This window comes from Cervus elaphus, chromosome 16 (assembly GCF_910594005.1).
Source record: "Cervus elaphus chromosome 16, mCerEla1.1, whole genome shotgun sequence".
In the NCBI taxonomy this organism is placed as follows: Eukaryota; Metazoa; Chordata; class Mammalia; order Artiodactyla; family Cervidae; genus Cervus; species Cervus elaphus.
In genome coordinates, this window is record NC_057830.1 from 26,873,080 (window position 1) to 26,892,622 (window position 19,543).

The window sequence follows — 19,543 nt, forward strand, 5'->3', positions numbered from 1 at the left end:
AGGCCCTGGGGCTGGCACCAGAAAACACGTTTCCGGCTCCGCGACGGCTGACGCGCCGACCAATCACGGGCGGGGGCGGGAGGGCGTGGGGAACTACGGGCCTTGTAGTCGGCGCGGCGACTGGACTACGACCCCCACAATGCTCCGCGCGGCGGCGGCGGAGGCTACGGAATTGGAAGGGGCCGCCCGGCCCGGCCCGGGCCAATCACGGGCGGGGGAAGACGGGCGCGGGGCACGACCGGCCATGTAGTTGCCGCAGGCGGGACTATGGCCCCCACAGTGCCCCGCGCGACCGCGAGCTCACTGCGGCTGCGCGGCGGCGACGGCGGCGGCGGCGGTGGCGGCGGCTGCGGCCGGGTTGCCGTCGGGCGGGGCGGCGGCGGCGGCGGACAGGAGTCTTGTCTGAGCCTCCGACGGAGCGAGTGGTGCGACTCGGGCCGTAGCCACCATGTCCGCGCCGTCCGAGGAAGAAGAGTACGCGCGGCTCGTGATGGAGGCGCAGCCGGAGTGGCTGCGCGCGGAGGTGAAGCGGCTTTCGCACGAACTGGCCGAGACCACGCGTGAGAAGATCCAGGCGGCCGAGTACGGGCTGGCAGTCCTCGAGGAGAAGCACCAACTCAAACTGCAGTTCGAAGAGCTCGAGGTGGACTACGAGGCCATCCGCGGCGAGATGGAGCAGCTCAAGGAGGTAAGGAGCAAGGGCGGCTGGCGCCACGCCCTCCGCGCCCCCCGGCCGTTTCCGACTCCGGATCCTGATCCCTCATCCTACCTAGCTGACCTCCTCGCCGACCCCAGAATCGGCCCTTGACCCGAGCCAAGAAGGCGCCCCCCGAGGCAGCCGCCGACCCAGGCCAAACTGACCCCTTACCCCGAGTTAGGTGGACCACCAGCCGACTGCTGATTCCGGGCCGACCAGACCAGCACCGGGGCACCCAGGGTCACTGTGCTTGGCCGTCTCGGAGGCGGCCCAGCGGTGGATGAAGGGCCTTAGGTGCGGTGGGCGATTTGGGTTCTAGAAACCCTGGTCTCCGCGTCAAGGGCTGCGGTGGAGCCTGGTGGTCAGCCTTTCTGCTCTTGATCGCAGGTCTCGGGCACGGTGGGGGTGGTGTCCTCTGCGGTGTTTGACTTTCCAGGTAGGGGGGATGGGGACGTGGGATGGATGCAGGTGGCCGGCTGGGAAACACCAGGCTTGTGTCTCCAACATTTCTATGTATATCATCTCCGGTCTCTGGGCGCAGCTGCCTTCAGCGGTTTCAGCGTCTTGTGTGAGCGCCGGGACACCAGGAAAGGGTCAAGTTGGGGTCTTGCCTTGCATGTGGCCATCACAGCTGGCCGGGGTATCGCACAGGCCTTCCCCATGCTCGGCTCTCTGACCACCCCGCTGGTTACTTCTCTGGGATACAGTCTTCTGTCCTCTTCCTGTCCTAGTTGTCCATCCAGGCCCTTTCCTAAAGTTGAGGGACACATCTGTAGATTTTTGTCACAGGTGTAGCCTTATCTCTCCTGTGATATTTTTACTCTGGGATGAACAGGTTGGATCACTCAGCTACCAAGAAATCTTACAGTGGTAAAACTGGGCAGTCCTTCCCTGAAGTGGTTCTCTTAGATGATTTTAAACACCATTTCCTATCTGAGTCCTTCTTGACTCCCCAGCCTTGTTGTAGGGGTGGGAAGGGAGAAGTTGCTTTCTGGGTGGATGCTCAGGTTTGGACCCAGGTCTAGCCCCTTACTGGTGATGGGGCTATGAGCATGAACCTTCTCCCACTGCACCATCTCACTCAGAAAGGGTTCATCTGAGAGATATTTAAAAAGGCTAGAGAAGGTGTCAGATATTTAGCCTGTCAGTGTCTGAGATAGTCTTCTGCTTCCCTACTTGATTCTTCCCTTGTCCAGGTGGGCTCTTGGCCCTTGGTCTCAGGATCCACCACATTTGCTGCTTCTCCAGCTGCCCACCTCCCAGCAGCCCGCTCCTGGTGGCCTCAGGCAGGTCCCTGGAGTGTTTCGAGTCTCCGTGCCTCACTCCGGAGACCAGTCAGGTCCTCTTCTGATAGTGAAGGGAGTTAATGCATGAACGTACTTAAATCTGCTTGGTGGAACAAGTACCCTGTTAGTACCTGTAGAAGACAGATAGGGTACCCGAGGAGGATGATTGTGTAGCTCCTTCAACTCGAGGTCTTGTATGTGTCAGCGGGTATTGGTACCTCCTCCAAGCCAGCCTTATCTGGCACTAAATCTACTAGAGGGGTGATATGTGATCCTTCTGGCAAAACCTCATCTTGGTGTATGGGGTAGGGGAATGATGGAGGGAGGCTTAGGGGCCTTGAGAAAATAAAGTGGGAGCATCTTAGGTTCGTTCACCTTCTCTGCAGCTCAGAGGGGAGCCTGGCCTTCCCCACCCCCTCCCCTCAGAGTCTGTTCAGATGGAAGTCTCAGGCGAAGCTAGAGGAAGGTGCGTTAGAGCCTCGGATAGATATTGCCAGAAAGCTCACATCAGTTTACTCAAAGTCATGTCAGCCTAGGCTCTTGTCAGCCTCTCTAAGGCATTGTATTGTTATACTTCAAAGTATTAACTCTTATTTTAAAAAATAAAGATTTAGGGACTTCTCTGGTGGTGCAGTGGCTAAGACGCCTCTTTCTCAATGCAGGGGGTGTAGGTTCGATCCCTGATCAGGGAACTAGATCCCAAATGCTGCTTCAAAGAGACCCAGTGCAGCTAAATAAATAAAGATAATTTGAAAAAAAAATCAAAATTTAAGGAGACAATATTGATTGGATCTTTTTTTAATTTTATTTTTCCTCCTGTAGAGAGATGAGCCATCTTCATTCTTTTTAAAGCTTTATTTCTTAACTAAAGTGGGTTCAGTTACTAACAAATTGTGCCACAGAGGTACCTGTATTCCTGTTTAGCATTTGTAGATAATATTGGCTTGAGGGAGGAAAGCTGACTGGCCTATCCCAGGTGACTGGGTTTGCGACCAGACCTGAAGAGTGTCCTGTGCAGGGCAGTGGTGCTGGCCTTTCTCACTTCGTAAGTGTATGTGTCTCCATGTCCTGCTGACACCATGGTATTAGGGAGGAGGGGTACCAATGGCCCATTTTGCTGGTGATTGAGCCTGGCTTAGTAAGGGTCCTGTCTGTCCCAAGTTCTGCTGTGTCGTTTCCCCACCATGGTGGGGAAGAGAATCGGATAAATTTTGGTCAGCCATGTGGTGTTTCCTGTCCTTAGTGGCCAGGGAACATCTGGCTTTGTGTCCTTAGCTGCAGTTTGAGGAGGGCAGGGGTGCTGGGCTGACAGTTGCTGCCTGCAGGGCTCAGGTAAGTACCGGGAGTGGGTAGCTCTTTGGAATGTGAGGGTTTGGTTTGGAATGTGAGGGCCAGTGGTGGGGATCCCATCCTCGTTCGGCTTCCAGAGAGAACATTAAGACAAGGTCTGGACGTCCTTGCTGGCTTCTGTGCTACCTCACGATCTTGGCTGTGCAGTATACTTACGTCCCAGGGAACCCAGGGGTGGAATTTGGTGAGCTGCAACCTGTCACAGGCTGGGACTGGTGCCTGGCACACAGTAAGTGCTTACTCAGTAAGCACACACAGTAACTGTGTGCTGGCTGGTATCTTCAGCTTCTTCCTTCCGTCTGCCTCACCCAAGCCTGGATACCCTCCCTGCTGTCCCTGTCATCACCTTGTCCCTACTCCTTGCAGGGTCTGGAGTGGCCCCACTGCATCTCCTGGAGGGCAGCCTGAGCCTCTGGCCTGCTCAGCCTGCACTGCTCCCCTGCATCCTGATTGCCTTCGTGGCCCTCACTATCCCTGCCTCTTCCCAGTCTTGGATCTTGGAAGTCCTGCCTGCCCTTCAAGGCCTGGATGCTTTTCAAAGCCTCCTCTGGACTTGTCTGAGCCCAGCTCCCAGGTGAGCCCACCTGGGTATCCCTCTCATCCTGTAGGCTCAGCAGCCGCATGAAGAACTGTGGCAGAGCTGGTGAGAGCAGCTGCTCTGTCCTTTTTGCTTCCTCCTTCCCATCTCTCTTGTATCATAATTTCTGCTCTCAGAGGATGGGGAAACCAAGGTAGGGACGGGTGTGAGTGTCTGAGGAAGGTCCAGTAGCTCAGACCAAATTGGAAGTGGTCCTTGGGCACCAGATTCCTCTTCAAGTCTGTAGAAGTTCCAGCCATGAGCTGACTCCAGAGGAGGGTGATGTGAGGCCTGCTGCCCAGGCTTCACCCCTGTCGATGAGTGGCTCTTGCCTCCCTGTGCCCCACCAACTCCTGACGTCCTCACTCTGACTTTTGGGGTCACTACCCTATTATGTCTGTTGTGCTCCTGTGGAGACCAAGGCACCAAGAAGTTGACTTTGACTCGAGACTGTGAGACCAGGCAACCTGTCCCCAAGAGAGCGGACACCTGCGGAGGAGGGAAGGTAATGGGAATCCTCTGTGCAAGGCTCAACCTCCTCAAGTGTTTGTCTTGGGACGGGAAAAGTCCTGATTTGGGCCAAACCCTGTGAGGTTACTTACCTCACTTACCTGATACCACCCTAGAACTTGGAGCAGAGAGCCACTGGGGATTGGGAGGCTCTGGGAGTCCCGTGGGCCTCTCAGGGCAGCTGTGTGGTCGTCGGCTGTCAGCATGGAGAAGCCTGATTTGGGATAGAAGTTAAGTTCCAGGGAGTCCTGGAGGTGCTGAGGTGGCCCTGCCCCCAGGGATCTGACCGTTGGGAGAGGCAGCTACCAGCATCCAAAGGCAGTGACCACGTGGCCCACTGTGTCTACATTGCTGGGCACGCCCCACTTTCCTGCCTGTAGAGTTTGTATCTGGTGTGGCATTGTGAAGCAATCTTGAGGGCTCTTCCACTTTTAAAAACTCCCAAGACTCCCATGTCACCTGGCATTCTGTTTTCCTTCAGGCCATAGCGGGTGAGCAGCTGTGTCCCTCAGTGTTGTGGGGCGTGGCTTTGGGCAGGTGGATGGACGCACTTAGAAGGAGCTTCTTTTCCATGACTGGTGCAGGAGGGAGGCCAGGCCTGAGAGTGGCGCTGCCTGGGCAGGCGAGGAGGTGCTCCGTGTGCTGTCGAGGGCTGTGGTTTCCGCACTCTGGCTCCAAGGGGGCAACTGCACCCTGCCTGGGCCCTCAGGAGCTATGTGGCCCCAGAGGAATGGCTCTGCCCTCAGGCCAGTGTCCCCGGGGCACTCGGGCAGGTAGTGGCTGAGGCTCCTTGTGTTTGAGCAGCTGCCTCAGAGAGAGCTGTGGCAAGGCAGACACAGACTCCTGCTGGGCCTTCTGGCTCAGGGAGCCCAGCCCCTTCCTGTGAAGTGGGAGATCAATTTACGCTTGTCAGCCTGGGGCAGCCACTCCTCAGTCAGACCCATTTCTCCACTTTCGTGCACTGGATAAAGGGCCGGTACACACATTGAAGGTAAAGAAAGATTTGATTTCTTAGTGAAGTGAAAGTGGCTAGTGGGCAGAGGCTAGATGAGACCCTCCTGGGCCTCAGGCCCCATATTGTCCACTGTTGGAGTGTGGCCCCTTGAGCTACTCCCCAGAGCCAGGAGTGCCCAGTGTGACCTTCTAGCTGCTGTCCTGGGCATCAAACCTTTTGGTTCTGGCTCTGCTCTGCCCAGGGAGGGGGGCTGACAGATGGGGCTGTAGGAGCAGGGTGGGTGTCAGGGACATGTGGCTGAACGGACAGTCCTGCATCAGGTAGTTGATGGCATTAAGGAGGAGAAGACTGCTTTCTTTAGAGCTTAGTATGTTGTTTTTTTTTTTTTTTTAGAGCTTAGTATGTTTTAAAAAGTTATTCCTTTACTCTTGCTGTTGTTCAATCCCTCAGTTGTGACCGACTCTGCGACACCATGGACTGTAGCACGCCAGGTTTCCCTATCCTTTGCTGTCTCCTGGAGTTTGCTCAAACTCATGTCTGTTGAGTTGGTGATACCATCCAACCATCTCAGCCTCTGTTGCCCCCTTCTCTTGCCATCAGTTTTTCCCAACATCAAGGTCTTTTCCAGTGAGTTGGCTCTTCCCATTAGGTGGCCAAAATATTGGAGCTTCAACTTCAGCTTTCCTCCTTCTAGTGAATATTCAGGGTTGATTTCCTTTAGGATTGACTGGTTTGATCTCCTTGTTGTCCATGGGACTCTAAAGTCTTCTCCAGCACCATAATTTGAAAGCATCAGTTTTTCAGTGCTCAGCCTTCTTTATGGTCCAACTCTCACATCAGTACATGACTACTGGAAAAATCATAGCTTTGACTAGATGGACCTTTGTTGGCAAAGTGGTGTCTCTACTTTTTGATATGCTGTCTAGGTTTGTCATAACTTTTCTTCTAAGGAGCAAGAGTCTTCTAATTTCATGGCTGCAGTCACTGTCTGCAGTGATTTTGGAGCGCAAGAAAATAAAATCTGTCATTGTTTCCATTTTCTCCCCATCTATTTGCCATGAAGTGATGAGACTAGGTCCCATGGTCTTAGTTATTTGAATGTTGAGTTTTAAGCCAGCTTTTTCACTTAAAAACATCAGTTTCACATGATACATCCTCTTTCACTTTCATCAAGATCAAAAAGTAGAAATGAGCATGTCTCTATAGAAATTATGGAATATGTATGGAGGACTACTGGGTATTTCTGCTTGCCAGCTTTTTCTTCCTATATGTGTATGTGAGATACATATGGTATTATAAAAACCAGAAAGTGCTTTGAGCATCTGTAACACTTGTTTTTAAGGAGACACAGGATTTGGGGTTAGTCTCTGAGTTACAGAAAAGTAGGTTTCATTCAACTGGATGAAGATAATGAAGACTTCCATGGGTTTGGAAGCTGCTATGCACATCCAGTCTATTGTATCATGTGACATAATGGTTGTGGTTTGAGTTGTATGGGTTTGCTTTTTGAAACCAGTTCCCCTCCTAAAGGGTTTCCATCTTGAGGGGATGTTTTATGCACAGCCAGAGCAGAGGCATTGGCCTGCATGTTTTCCTACCCACTTTGGCAGTCTCCATTCTGTGCCTCACTTCTGTAAGTACATTGATGTGTTGTGCTGAGAAGATAACTTTTTTTTTTTAAATAAAACATAATCATAGATTAATTTTTACACTCACAGGATTAACAGTGATTCCTTAATGTTGTCTTTTATCTGGTCAGCGTTTGGATTTCCCTGTTAGGTTCATAGTCGCTTTACTGAATTGTTACACTGCATTATAAAATCCCTGTACTTTACCTATTCAACACTGCTCCACCCCCAAAAAGAACCCATGGCAACCATTGATCCTTTACTTTTTCTGTAGTTTTCCCTTTTCTAGAATGTCATGTAATTGAAATCATACAGTATGTAGCCTTTTTACATTGGGTTCTTTCACTTAGCGACATGCGTTTAAGATTGATCCATGTGTTTTCATGGCCTGATAGCTCGTTTTATTTTAAAAAAATCACAGAATTGTTTAGATGTACCTTAGTTTGTTGATTCATTCAAACTGGGCATCTTGGTTACTTCCAGTTGGGGGTGTTTCTGACAAAGCTGTTATAAAGTATCCATGTGCAGGTTTTTTGTGGACATAAATTATCAACTCTTAGGCAAACACCAAAGAGTATGCAACTTTTTGGATCATAGGGTAAGAGTATGTTTAGTTTTGTAAGAAATCGCCTTGCAGATGCTGCACTAGTCTGTATTCCTGCCAGCAATGAATGAGAGTTCTGTTGTTCTGTCTCCTCACCTGCATTCGGCATTGCCAGTGTTTTGGCTTTTATCTACTAGAGTAGGTGTATGGGGGCATCTCATAGTTCTCATTTGTATTTCTCTGCTGACATATGATGTGGAACATGATTTCATGTGCTTGCTTGCTGTTTGTATATCTTCTTTGTTGAGGTGTCTGTTCTGATCTTTTGCTGATTTTAAAATTGAAATATTTGTTTTCTTATTATAGATTTTAAGAGTTCTTTATCTATTTTGGATACCAGTCCTACTTTTCAAATTTGTAACCTAGTGATTTGACTTTTCATTCCCTTAACAGTGTCTTTCACAGAGCAGTTTTTAATTTTAGTGCCATTTTGCTTTCATATCTAGATTGTCATCACCAAATCTAATGTCATGTAGATCTTTTCCTATGTTTCTGTCTAGAGGTTTGATAAATTTTGCCTTTTATATTTAGATCTTAGATCTCTGGTTCATTTCAGGTTGGTTTTTGTAAGAGTATATAGTCTGTGTCCAGGATTCTTTTTTTTTGCACATGGATATACAAGTTCCAACACCATTTGTTAATGAGACTGTACTTTCTTTATGAAGTTGTTTTTTTGCTCCTCTGTCAAAGATCAGTTGCCTATTATGTGTGTGGGTCTACTCCTGGGAGTTCTGTTCTGTTCTCTTGATCTGTGCAATTATCCTTTCTCCAATACTCTACTCTCTTGATTGTATGTTGCTGATTTTGTTAGGTTTGTGTCCTTTGTATGTGTTAGTGGTGAATCTTCCGCTTAAGGCCCGTGTTTTTTGTTGTGTGACTCAGCACAACTGAATGGCGTCTGCTGGCCTGGGTCTTCAGTCCTGCGTTGGCAGGGCTGGTCCTGGTCATCATCAATCGATAGTCTTTTTTTTTTTTTTTAATCTTGAGGAAAAGTAATAGAGTGCAAATTGTTAAACACAAAAATCACACACACAAAAAAAAAACCAAAAATCACTAGTACAGTTGGTTAGGTTTTTGATACAAGATGAGAAGTGAGACTTCTCTGTGTCTTTTTAAGATGGTCCATGTTCCCTTCTGTTTGAGCAGCTCAGTTAGGGCTGTCTTTACCCCTGAGAATCCACCTGGAGAGTTGCCTAACCTACTAGCCTTATGCATTTGACTCAGGAGTTAGGGGAGAGGTGTGGACTCAGTCACTGCTCAGACCTGGGCATTTACTAGCTGCTTGCCCCACAGGCAGAAGCTGGCTGCCAGGTCCCTCCAAAAGTGTGACAGACGTGTTCCTTTCTGGGCTTCAGATGCCTTCTCTGTTATCTCAGGTGCTCACCACCTGTGTAAGCCCCTTTCTAGCCTGTCAGGCCTCTAGGTCTGGCCCTTCCTGTGGTGCTAGGGCCAAACTCCACCCTAAAGATGCCAGTCTTTCCCCATGCCCGCTCCCCCTCTTCACCATCTTTAGGACAGGTCTTCGGGACCCATGATAGATTTATGGTTGGTGTGGGTGGTGCTCCACATGCCAGGCTGCCAAGTCTACATCTCCCGCAGACTCTCACTGCCAAGCATACCTCTTTTCCCTCCTGTTCTCTCAGCATCAGTCTCACCTCCACAGTGGGATGGCCCTTTGTGCCTGTGTTGGTTGAAGGCTGGATCACGTCTCTGTTTTCACGACCCGCAGAAGGCTGTGAGGCTTTGGAGAAGGGAGTGTGCCTGGGCCAGAGGCACAAGGCGGAGGGTCAGGGTCTGACATGGCCCTTTCTTTGGCCGCGGTTTGCACAGTGGCTGCTGCAACCTGAAACAGTGTTGGTGCTGTTGTGACTGGGCTGAGCAGTGGCCCCAGGTAATCTACTGGATGGTGTCCAGGATGAGTCACTTGTGTTAGGCAGTGGGCTCTCGTGCCTGAACTATGATGAAGTGAACTATGTCTGCATGTATGTGCGTGTGTTCACGTGTGTGTGTGCGTCACAGCACAGGAAGGATCTCTGCAGCCTCACTCTTTGGGTGACCTCGATATGTGGAGGGTGGAGGGGCAAGGCTGAGGGAAAAGGTAGCTGGCTTCAGTATAGGGTCTCAGCTGCCCACTCAGCCTCAGGTTCTCACCTCTTCATCAGCAGTCAGCATCCTTGGTTCCTCAGGCTGTGTCAGTCCTTAGTGGCATTGGTCCTTAGGGTATCCGAGATTTACCCTGCAAGGGTGATTGTGATGGAATGCTGGACATGGGGGACACTTGGCCAAGACCTCTCATCTTACCTTGCCGCAGCTACTAACAGGCCCGTCTACCTTCCAGGGCAGATGTGAGCATCGAATCGTCGTTACAGCCATGCCCACGATTCCATAGGCTCCACTCTCATCCCCAGAGCTGCAGACCTCTGGGTTCTTGGCAGGAGCACGACTTGAGTTACAGGGTCTCTGGCTGTTTGCTGACTGTGAGCCTTGTTGGATGTCTCTTCCTAAATGGCGCTAATAATATGAAGACATGTTGAGATTAGAGATGAGGTAAGAAACCCCAGTCAACTCTCCTGGTGTTTCCAGCCCAGTATAGTCCTGGCTGTGCTGCCCGCTCAGTGTCTTCTGAGGCTTGGGACAGATGGCAGCTGGACAGCTCCCCCCAACTGCAGGCCATTCAATAGAGGTTTGTGTCTGGCAGCCAGCTGCCGTGGAAGACAAGAGCTTGTCCAGGACCCAGGATTGGCAGATGAACCAGGGTCTATAGGGACTGCCACCAACTACAGGGCTCAGCTGGCGAGAAGCCTGTCTGCTGACATTGGGGCAATTAGGGTGTAATCTTCTCTAAATGACACCCAATTCTGGCTAAATCCCTCCTGCCCAGGAGTGGATTCTCAGTTTTCTAAAAGCAGCTTAGTGTTTGGACACTGCCCAGGGCAGCTGGGGTTTGTGGTTGGTGATGGGATGGATGTGGGCCGGGGGGACGGACGTGGGGAGTGAGGGTGTTCCCTATGTGGGCACCGATCCTTGAGTCCAGTTCTTCTGATCCCTACAGCCAGTGTGCAGATGCTCTGATGAGAAACTGAGACCGGAAGCCACACAGTGGGAAGGGCAGGCCAGTGGAGAACAGCTGTCACACATGTGCCCCTCCGAGGCCTTTGGAGGGGATCTAGGACAAGGGTGGGCCATGGCGTGCTGATCTGATGGATGAGAATTGTCTGCCGGACAGGGTGTATGCAGGTGTGCTTGCAGCGTCTGTTCCACTGCAGTTCCCAGGTGGAGCCCCCATGTCCAGGAGGCCCCCACTCTCTCCTGCAGGGGGATTTGTGCAGCCTTCCCAGGTGCCTCCCTGCCTTCCTGCCAGATGAGGCTGTTGGGCCAATTTGGAACCCAGCTCCACCCTCACACCACCCCTTCTCCAGCACATCTTGCTTTTCCCAGGACACCCCAGTTCTGGGAACTACTTTGCTGCAAAGAAGTAAAGTGGTTTTTGGAGTGAGAAGCCCTGTGGTGCCACTCGGGGGAATCATCTGACTTAGCATAACCATGGTTTGCTCACCTGTGAGATGGGAGTGTTAAGTTTATGCTTTGCATGGCTTTGTGAAGATCAGATGAGATTCACACCCATCTCTGTCTCTTTTGGGTGGTAGCCAGGCCTTCCCAGGCTGCCTCCCAAAATGCTTAGGGGCCTGGGGCCATGCCTGCCACCACCTGTCTGTTCTGGAAACCTGTGAGCTAGGGAAGAGGGAGTGGGTCTGGGATAGGTCCTTCTTGGAGTGGAAGGTAAGAGCGGATAGGAAAAGCTCGCTGAGGGAGGTGAGCTGAGGTCTCTCATGGAGCGCACATGGGGTCCTTTTGTGCAGGTTTGCAGATCTGTGAGGGTCTGTGTGGGGAATGGGTCTGTTTCTGGTGTCTCAGCTGACTTGGTTCCAGTGGAGGCCCATGTGGAGCCAGTGTGGTGTATTGAATTTCCTGCATGCCAGGGTCACCTGGGAACATTCAGAAATTCCAAAGCATTGGCCACACCCAGAAGGATCAAAACAGTTTCAGGGTGGGACATGGCATCAGAAGTTTTCATACTTCTGGAAGGACCCCAGTGGGAAGATGAGTTTAAGAAACCCATCGTGTCACTGCAGCTTATGTTAGGGATCTGAACTTTCCCTGGTCACGTGGGTGGACTGTCATTCTGCACTTTTGTGGTTGCAGAATTTAATTGCATCTCTCTACCTTGGTACACAGTCAGGGCCCAGGAAAGCCCTTGGCTGTGTTCATGTGCTGGCGGGAAAGCCTGCCTCTTTGCTTCCCATGGCTAGGTGGTGGGCCAGCAGCTGCCCTGGGCTGGCCCTGGAAAGTGTGCATAAGCCACAGGCAGACCCAGGGAGAGGGGTGAGCCTCAGCGATTCCCGCTGCCAAGTCACTGGGGGTGTATCTCCTGCTGGCTGGGGAGGGGCGGTAGAGAGGAGATGCCTGCAAGGCCCGTTCCCCAGCTCCCGCAAGCACCAGTCCTCACCCAGCATCCCCGCTCCTTGTCCATTCACTGGACTGCTGTCCCTGTCCACCCGTTGCTGATGTGGGCTTGTCACCCTCTGCAGTGCCCCCACACCCTCCCTATTCTCCAGTCATTCCACGTATATTTACTGAGCACCAGTCATTTGCCGGGCTTGGGCTTGCCGACTCTAGGCCTGTACCCCATTGAGGAGGCAGAGACTCAGTTGCCAGGCATGGGGTGCCCTGTGTGCACCCCTGCTTGCATTCCCACTTGCCACACCCACTTGCCCTGTGTGAGAAGCCACCTCACCCCCACCACCCTGGCCTGCACTAATGTATCCAAGGGGTTTGAACCCTGCCTTCCCCCAGCCCAGCTTTCTGCATCTGTGAGCTGAAATGACAGAGCACCAGCCCTAGGGTGGTTTTCTGTGGGGAAGGTGGCAAGTCCCAGGGTAGCCCCAGCACTTTATTTTCCTACCTGTTCCCTACTATTCCCGGGACTGATTGACCTGAGTTCATGCCCTGCCTCAATCCAGGCTCCCTTGACGGCTGGTGACACCCCAGTCTGAAATATGGCTTGATGAGGACCCAGCAGAGATGTCACAGGGCTCTGTCCAGCCTTCCAGAGGGTTCTGTCCTTGAGTGGGAGCTTGGGTGTGTGTCCCCTCCACCCGTGGTTTCTTTTCCTGGAAGTTGCTCCTCCTGGCCAGTTAGGTCTTACCCAGCTGTTGGAATTTGGCTGATTCACTGGGAGGTGAAGCTTCTCTTCTCTTCTAGTGGCAGAAGGTATTGTTCAGGTCCACCTCTGACAGATGTTTCTGGAGCAACAAATCTGACTGCTGTCCCGATGATTCTGTCTATAATTAGCTCTCATTTTAAGATTGAGGCATAATTTACTTATTACAAGACACTGTTTGCACTCCTGTGGCTGCCCTGCCTGAGGGTCATCCTCACATACCTTCCAGCTCACGTCATCCAGTGCAGCTCTGCTGGCCTGCTGCAGCACGTTCTGTTTTAGACTTACATGTTGATGGGCTACACCCAGGTGGCCTTTTTGTCTGGCTGCTGTGAGCCAGAGGAGGCATCAGAGCTGTGAGTGTTGGTGCTTGCTGTTCTCTGTGAGCAGCAGTGCCTGGGTCACCTCCCCTCGGAGGATGCCAGAGACACCTGTTCAAGGCTCTATGTGGGCCTGCCTTCTCAGGTTCCTCGGTGGTACCCATGAACAGAACTCATCTCCCTTTGTCCGGGACAGGTACGCACAGATAGCCACCCTGGTTCCCTGGCTAAAAGGCCAGCTCCTCTGCAGCCTCTGCCCCTTCTGCACTTCACCCTAATGCTTGAGGGTGGCTGGGCTCTGCCAGGAGGGAGATAATCTCCGTAAGTCGTGTGAAGTAGGAGCAGGAACCAGCATAACCAGTCTCAGCCAGATCTGGAAATTAATAAGCACTGCCCCAGTAAGCCGGAACATTTCAGATTCTAGGCCTGAGACCACAGGAATGACTGGCAGGTGGGCCTGCACCTGGGAAGGGACAGTTCTGGCTCCTGGTGTGATTCTTAGGTGTGGGCAACGGAACAGCAGAGTTGTGGGTCCCATGCCGGTTCTGCCTTCCAACCTGTTACACTTCTTCCTGCCTTCTGTGGCGGTTCCACCTGGGATGTCATGTGGAGTTGCTTTTTCCCAGAGTTCAGTTTCTCACCTGGGAAAGAAGATCCCTCCTGTGAGAGAAGCTCATGAGCTCATGTTGGTGCAGACTGTGAAGTGCATAGGCCTCACGTTATTTCCAGCCCGCCTGGGCCTCTCCCAACTGTTTTCTCTCTTCCCTGGGCCCCCATCAGAGCTGGAAAGCAGGGCCCGAGAAAATGGGCCTTGGAGCCACTCTGTTTCTGAGTGCTATGTGAGCCGCAGCATCTTTTCCCAGGACATCTGTCCTGGCTGCATCCTCATTGATTGCCATCTGTAGCCCTTTTTATTCCCCTCTCTCCCTAACCCATCCCTGGTCCAACCTGTACTTTGTAGCTGTTGTAACTTGTTTCTCTCCAGTTACCAACAAGGCTGTGTGCCTCTGTGGGGTGATAGGAAGCATATGGCCCAGAGTGAGCCTGCAGTCCAGTTTTTTGGTTCCATTTTCTGGCTAGACCTTACATTCTTATATCAGGTTTTTGCTGAAGTGCAGTTATGGAAAGTTGATCTCTCATTGTGTCTCTGATAACTTCTGTTTCATTCGGAAAGAGTAATTGATCTCCCTGGGTTATATTCAGATCTGGGGTACATTTGGTTTGGGTTATGGGGCTTCCCAGGTGGCACAGTTGATAAGGAATCTGCCTGCCAGTGCAGGTACTGTGGGTCCAATCCCTGGGTCAGGAAGATCCCCTGGAGGAGGAAATGGAAACCCATTGCAGTATTCTTGTCTGGAAGATCCATGGACAGAGGAGCCTGGCAGACTACAGTCCAGGGGTCACAAAGAGTCGGACACAGCTGAGCAACTGAGCACCAGCTGTCAATCTTACAGCTGTAATCACATGCAGTAACACACAGACTTCTAAGTCATGTACACACGATCCCTGGGCACATCTGCACCCTGCTTCCGGTGATTTCTCATCACCAAGAGTGGTGGTAGCTAAGGTGCTGAGCATCTCACCTCTAGCATTGTACATTTAGATAACATTTCAGATACTGCTTCCTTTTCAATGATCTGATTCTGTTGGGTTGGCCAAAAGATTCATTTGGGTTTTTCCATAAGATGTTAAGGAACTGACTAAAGCTTTTGGCCAACCCAGTAAATTCTGTTTATCATAGTTTTGATAATGGTCATACAGTACTCTTTTAAAATTAAAATTAGTTTTATTAAAGTACAGAAGCTACACAGATCATATTTATACAGCTTGATGTCCCCATGCAGCTCTACAGATGGAGCAAGGAGCATGTTGTCTGCATCCCAGGGATTGTTCTGTGATGCTTGTCCAGAGGTAATTGTTCAGACTCTGCCCCATAAATTGATCATGCCCATTTTCAACTTACAATAGGCAGTCGCACAGACTTTGGGTTTTGTGTGTTCACTCTGAATTTTGTATCTAGAGACATGAATTTGCAGATGATAGCCCTCATTGCCGGTAGGGTTGCATGTGGACACACCATGCTTGCTTCCCCGGGTTTGGGCTGTTAGATTCTGAGCCTCCGCGCATGCATGTAGGCAGCACCCGGGGTGGGCACTGGTGTTGTCCACGTTAAATTCCAGGCTTTCTGGTCCATGTGTCCTAGTTGCCAGCCTGGTGCTAGCTTTCTCTTACCAGTGGACCTCTCCTGTGTTGACCCTCTTTGTGAGGAGCCTGTTCAGGATCTTTACCAGTTTTTCTGTGGGGTGTCTAGTTTTTTCTTTCTGATGTGTCAGAGTTCGTGATGTAGTTTGGATGTGGGTCGTCCTGCCCTCCAGCAATAGGCCTACCACTGGTGTGAAAGAAGGAGCTGGCGTGAGAGGGTAGGGATGGCCCAGAGTTACAGCTGTGCCTCTACCCAGGGTAGATGAGGCCTTGATGTGGCTTTGGCCTCTTGGACTCAGTTTCTTCCTTTATCAGCTGGGAACCAGAATTCTCCTGAGAACTTTAAGCTAGGCAATAAGTGAAATAATCGATTTAAGGAGAATTTTAAGAGTGGTAGCTATTGTTGCTAATACTAAATTATTTTAAATAGTAGGAGACCTTATACGTACTATGATGGCTAAAATAGAAAGACCAGTGATAACAAGCATTGACAAGGATGTGGAGAAATCAAAACCCACACTTGAAAGGAAAATAGTATGCTGCTTTGGCAAATCATTTGGCAATTTCTCAAAGTGTCAAACATAAAGTTATCATATATATGTACCATTAGTTCACTCCTACATACATACCCAGGGAATTGAAAATATGTGTCCACACAACTTGTATGTATGTGTTCATAGTAGTAGTATTCATGACAACCCAAAAAGGGGAACAACCTAAATGTCCATCAGCTGATGAATGGATAAACACTTGCGGTCTATGCATACAATGGGATAGTATTTGGCAATAAAAAGAAGTGAAGTGCTGGTACACACTATAACATGGATGAACCTTGGACGCATTATGATCAGTGAGAGAAGCAAGTCACAGAAGATAACATATTGTATGGTTCCCTTTATATGAAATATCCTGAATAGACAAAGCCTTAGAGATAGAAAGTACACTGGTGGTTTTTAGGATCTGGAGAAAGGGAGCTGGGGAATGGAAGTGTGGGTTATGAAAATGTGGAATTAGATGATGATAATGGTTGCTCAATCTTGTGAATCTATTAAAAACTACTGAATGGAATTGTACATGTTAAATGGGTGAGTGTTATGGCATGTAAATTATATCTTAAAGTTTTTTTCAGTGGAAGCAAAGGGGAGACTCTCTTTGCTTGCTAAACATCTGGATAAACTGCACTATTGCTCTCACGTAATCCCAGAGGATTTGGGGCAGGTTCCTTTAGCTTGATAGTTGTGCGGTCCCTAACATGTGAGCTACAAGTGACAGCTCAGGCACCTTACCCTCCTGCTTGGGTTCAGCCCTTTTCATTAGCTTATTTATCATTTTCTTTGAATAAGTCTTGGGTTTCTGGTTAAATTAGTATTTAAGGTTAAAGTCTTTAAGTGGCTGCAGTATTGCTGTTTTGTGTTTTTTGACCACAAGGCATGTTAGGATCTTAGCTCTCTGACCAGGGATCAAACCTGCACCTCCTGCATTGAAAGGTGATGTCCTAACCCCTGGACCTCCAGGTAAGTCCCCTGGATAAAATCATCACCTACAGACAATGTGGAATTAATCCTGTCTTCTCTTTCTTCCAGTCTCTGAAGTGTGGTAAGAAGTTGAGGTTATCTTGCCTTGAAAAGGAGTGACTCCAGTGCTTGTCCATTTTTTATTAATGCATTCTGTTCTTTGTTAAGTTAGCTCTCATTTTAAATCTGTTTAGGTAGATTTACTGTAGCTGCTCTTTCTATGACATTAAGAAAGTAAGTTACACAACCATTTTTCTAAGACTCATGTTGAGGAGCAGGTTGAAAGCATCTTAGTGCAAATGACATTCTTAAATCCTTTCTTAACATTAGTTTGTGGCAGGAATGTTGATAGTTCACTTTCTGACATATGTATGGTTTACTTACTATGCAGGTAGATGCCAAATCAATATTTTTAAGTTGAATTAAGTTAGTGCCTTTGGATTTGTGTTCCTGGGGCAAGTGAATGATTCTCCAGGTGAACTCTTGACTTCTGTTTGCTGAGATCTCACCCAGGTTTCTGCATGCATAGTCAGCTCAGGTGACCTGGAACACTCCCGCACCCCCGGCTTTTGAAGGAAGAATTTGTGGAGTTACAGGGTATCTGTTGAGCGCCCTTCCCTCTCCACATCCTGTCTTGTGCCCTGAGTGGACAGAGAACTTCTGGCTTCCAGCCCTGCCCCAGTGCAAGGTCCTGGGGGGTGGGGCAGCCGGTGGGGGTGGGGGAAGTTGTGATGGTGGTGGCAGTAAGGGACTGGCTTGCAGCTCCTTGATTTAGGGGCTTGTGCTTTTGCATATGAATATAGTCATCATCAGGTTGAGAAAATACACTTAGTGGCTTTTTTTCTTTGGGGATTTTGTTATGTCACTTCCTCTTTATGAGACTTTTGCCTCATCTCTTTGTTCAGTTTCTGTTTTTATCATTAATATGTATTTATAGTATAATCCCTCCCCCAACACAATAATGCTTTGGCAGTGATCCTCAAGTTCTGATATGAAATGTTTCTACTTTTTGTTTACTTGGTTTCCTGTTGTTTGTTTTGTATACCCTCTCTGATACAGACATTATTTAAGAGATCATATTCCATGTGTTTGGGTGAGTACTGATATATATTTTTTTCTTAATACATGTATTTTATTGACGTATAGTTGACTTACAGTGTTTCAGATGCACTGCAAGGTGATTCAGTTATACACATACTCATATATTATTTTGAAATTATTTTCCATTATAGATTATTACAAGATATCGACTATTAGTTCCCTATGCTGTACAGTAAACCTTTGTTGCTTGTTGGTATATCTGTTTTTTAAAAATTAGGAATCTAGCGTTCTATTCATACTAACTTAGACAAGTAGAATCAAAATGTCATGTTTTTTAGTTGGGCAAAAATTCATAAGTTTTTAAAAATACATATACATATTACTTATATATATGTATGCAAGAGTTTTTCTACTATACATGATAAAGGCTTGAGATAGAACATTTAAGAAAAGAGATGGAGAAATTGGAAAACATAAGCTAAATGAGATGGGAGCACTGAATATGAAATAGAAAAAGTGAAACAAACTAGATAAAAGAACTTCATATAGTCGAGTTGTTTTTAATCATGGCTGCTCATTAGAAACGTATCTGGAGCTCTGGAGGAAAAAAGCAATACATGGCCATTTGTATTTTTCAAAAATTTTCAAGATAATTCTGATATGCATCTGGATTTTAAAAAGTGATTACAGGTTTTTCTATTAAGTCATTGTTTTGGTAATATAGAGTTCTGTTTTTTCTGTTGACCAGTCATGATTCAATGGTGTTAAGTAATAGTTACATAATCACAGTAGTAAAAGATGTTTATCAGTTTTCACAATCAATCACCAGATAAAAAATAAAAGATAATTACAATTGCAAGCCAGAATGGGAGCATGATTAACCTAACAATATGACATAATTACATACAATTTGGGGGTGTCAAGCAGAATGATGTGTTAACTGGAGCACATGCATTTTTCATCTGTTTTCATCTGCCCAGCCAGTCTATGTTTTTTGGTTGGTGCTGTAAAATCTTTATCTCATGATAATATCTTAGAGCTTGTTATCTGTATACAATTCACAGACTTGAGTCCCATTTTGAGGTTGATGAGTGAGGCCGATGTGGTTTTTTGGGGCTGACAGCCTCACAGAGGGAGCGGGCCATAGGGTAATGCCTACGTGTGGCCCCGTCTCGCAGGTCTCCCCATCGTGTCTTCTTTCTAGTCCTCAGAGTTGCCAGATTCTCTTTTAACTCAAGCAAGGGCTTAAGCCCTGTGGTTTGTATGTACTAGTTTTGGGGTAGAGAGGAAGCCATCAGCAGTCGCTATCTGTTGCATATTGTCTGCAACAGCCCGCACTGAACTTGAGTTACTGGTTCCTCTTCTCTACCTAGCTCCCTGAATAAGGTTTGGGAGAGAGGCCAGTTCCCAAGGCTGCTGTTCCCTTCCTCAGATCAGCAGACAATTACAGCTTTCAACTCATTAGTAAGTGCTCTGTGGCTGAGGTGGGGCTGAGCCTGGGCTGGCAGGTTCAGCAGGCCCAAGTGTGCCAGCAGGTGGTGACCATGTGAGTGATGGCTGGAGGGACTCCTCCCTCCCTGAGCACCGGCTGCTGGTGGCCCAGCTCTGCCCCAGGCTGGCACTCTGCCCCTTGGGGTA

At 49.0% G+C, this 19,543-nt stretch overlaps 1 protein-coding gene across 2 annotated transcripts in view; it reads left to right on the forward strand.

Annotated features, from left to right (window-relative positions):
* Window positions 1-275: 275 nt before the first annotated feature.
* The window catches only part of BICD2 (BICD cargo adaptor 2), a 53,995-nt gene continuing 34,727 nt past the window's right edge, over window positions 276-19,543 (forward strand). The window contains exon 1 of one of the 2 annotated variants that reach the window (XM_043927462.1): window positions 276-688. In XM_043927462.1, the coding sequence (XP_043783397.1) occupies window positions 449-688 (240 nt within the window). In that variant the 5' untranslated portion in view covers window positions 276-448. The remainder of the gene's footprint in view (window positions 689-19,543) is intronic. The other variant, XM_043927463.1, reaches the window with a different exon arrangement.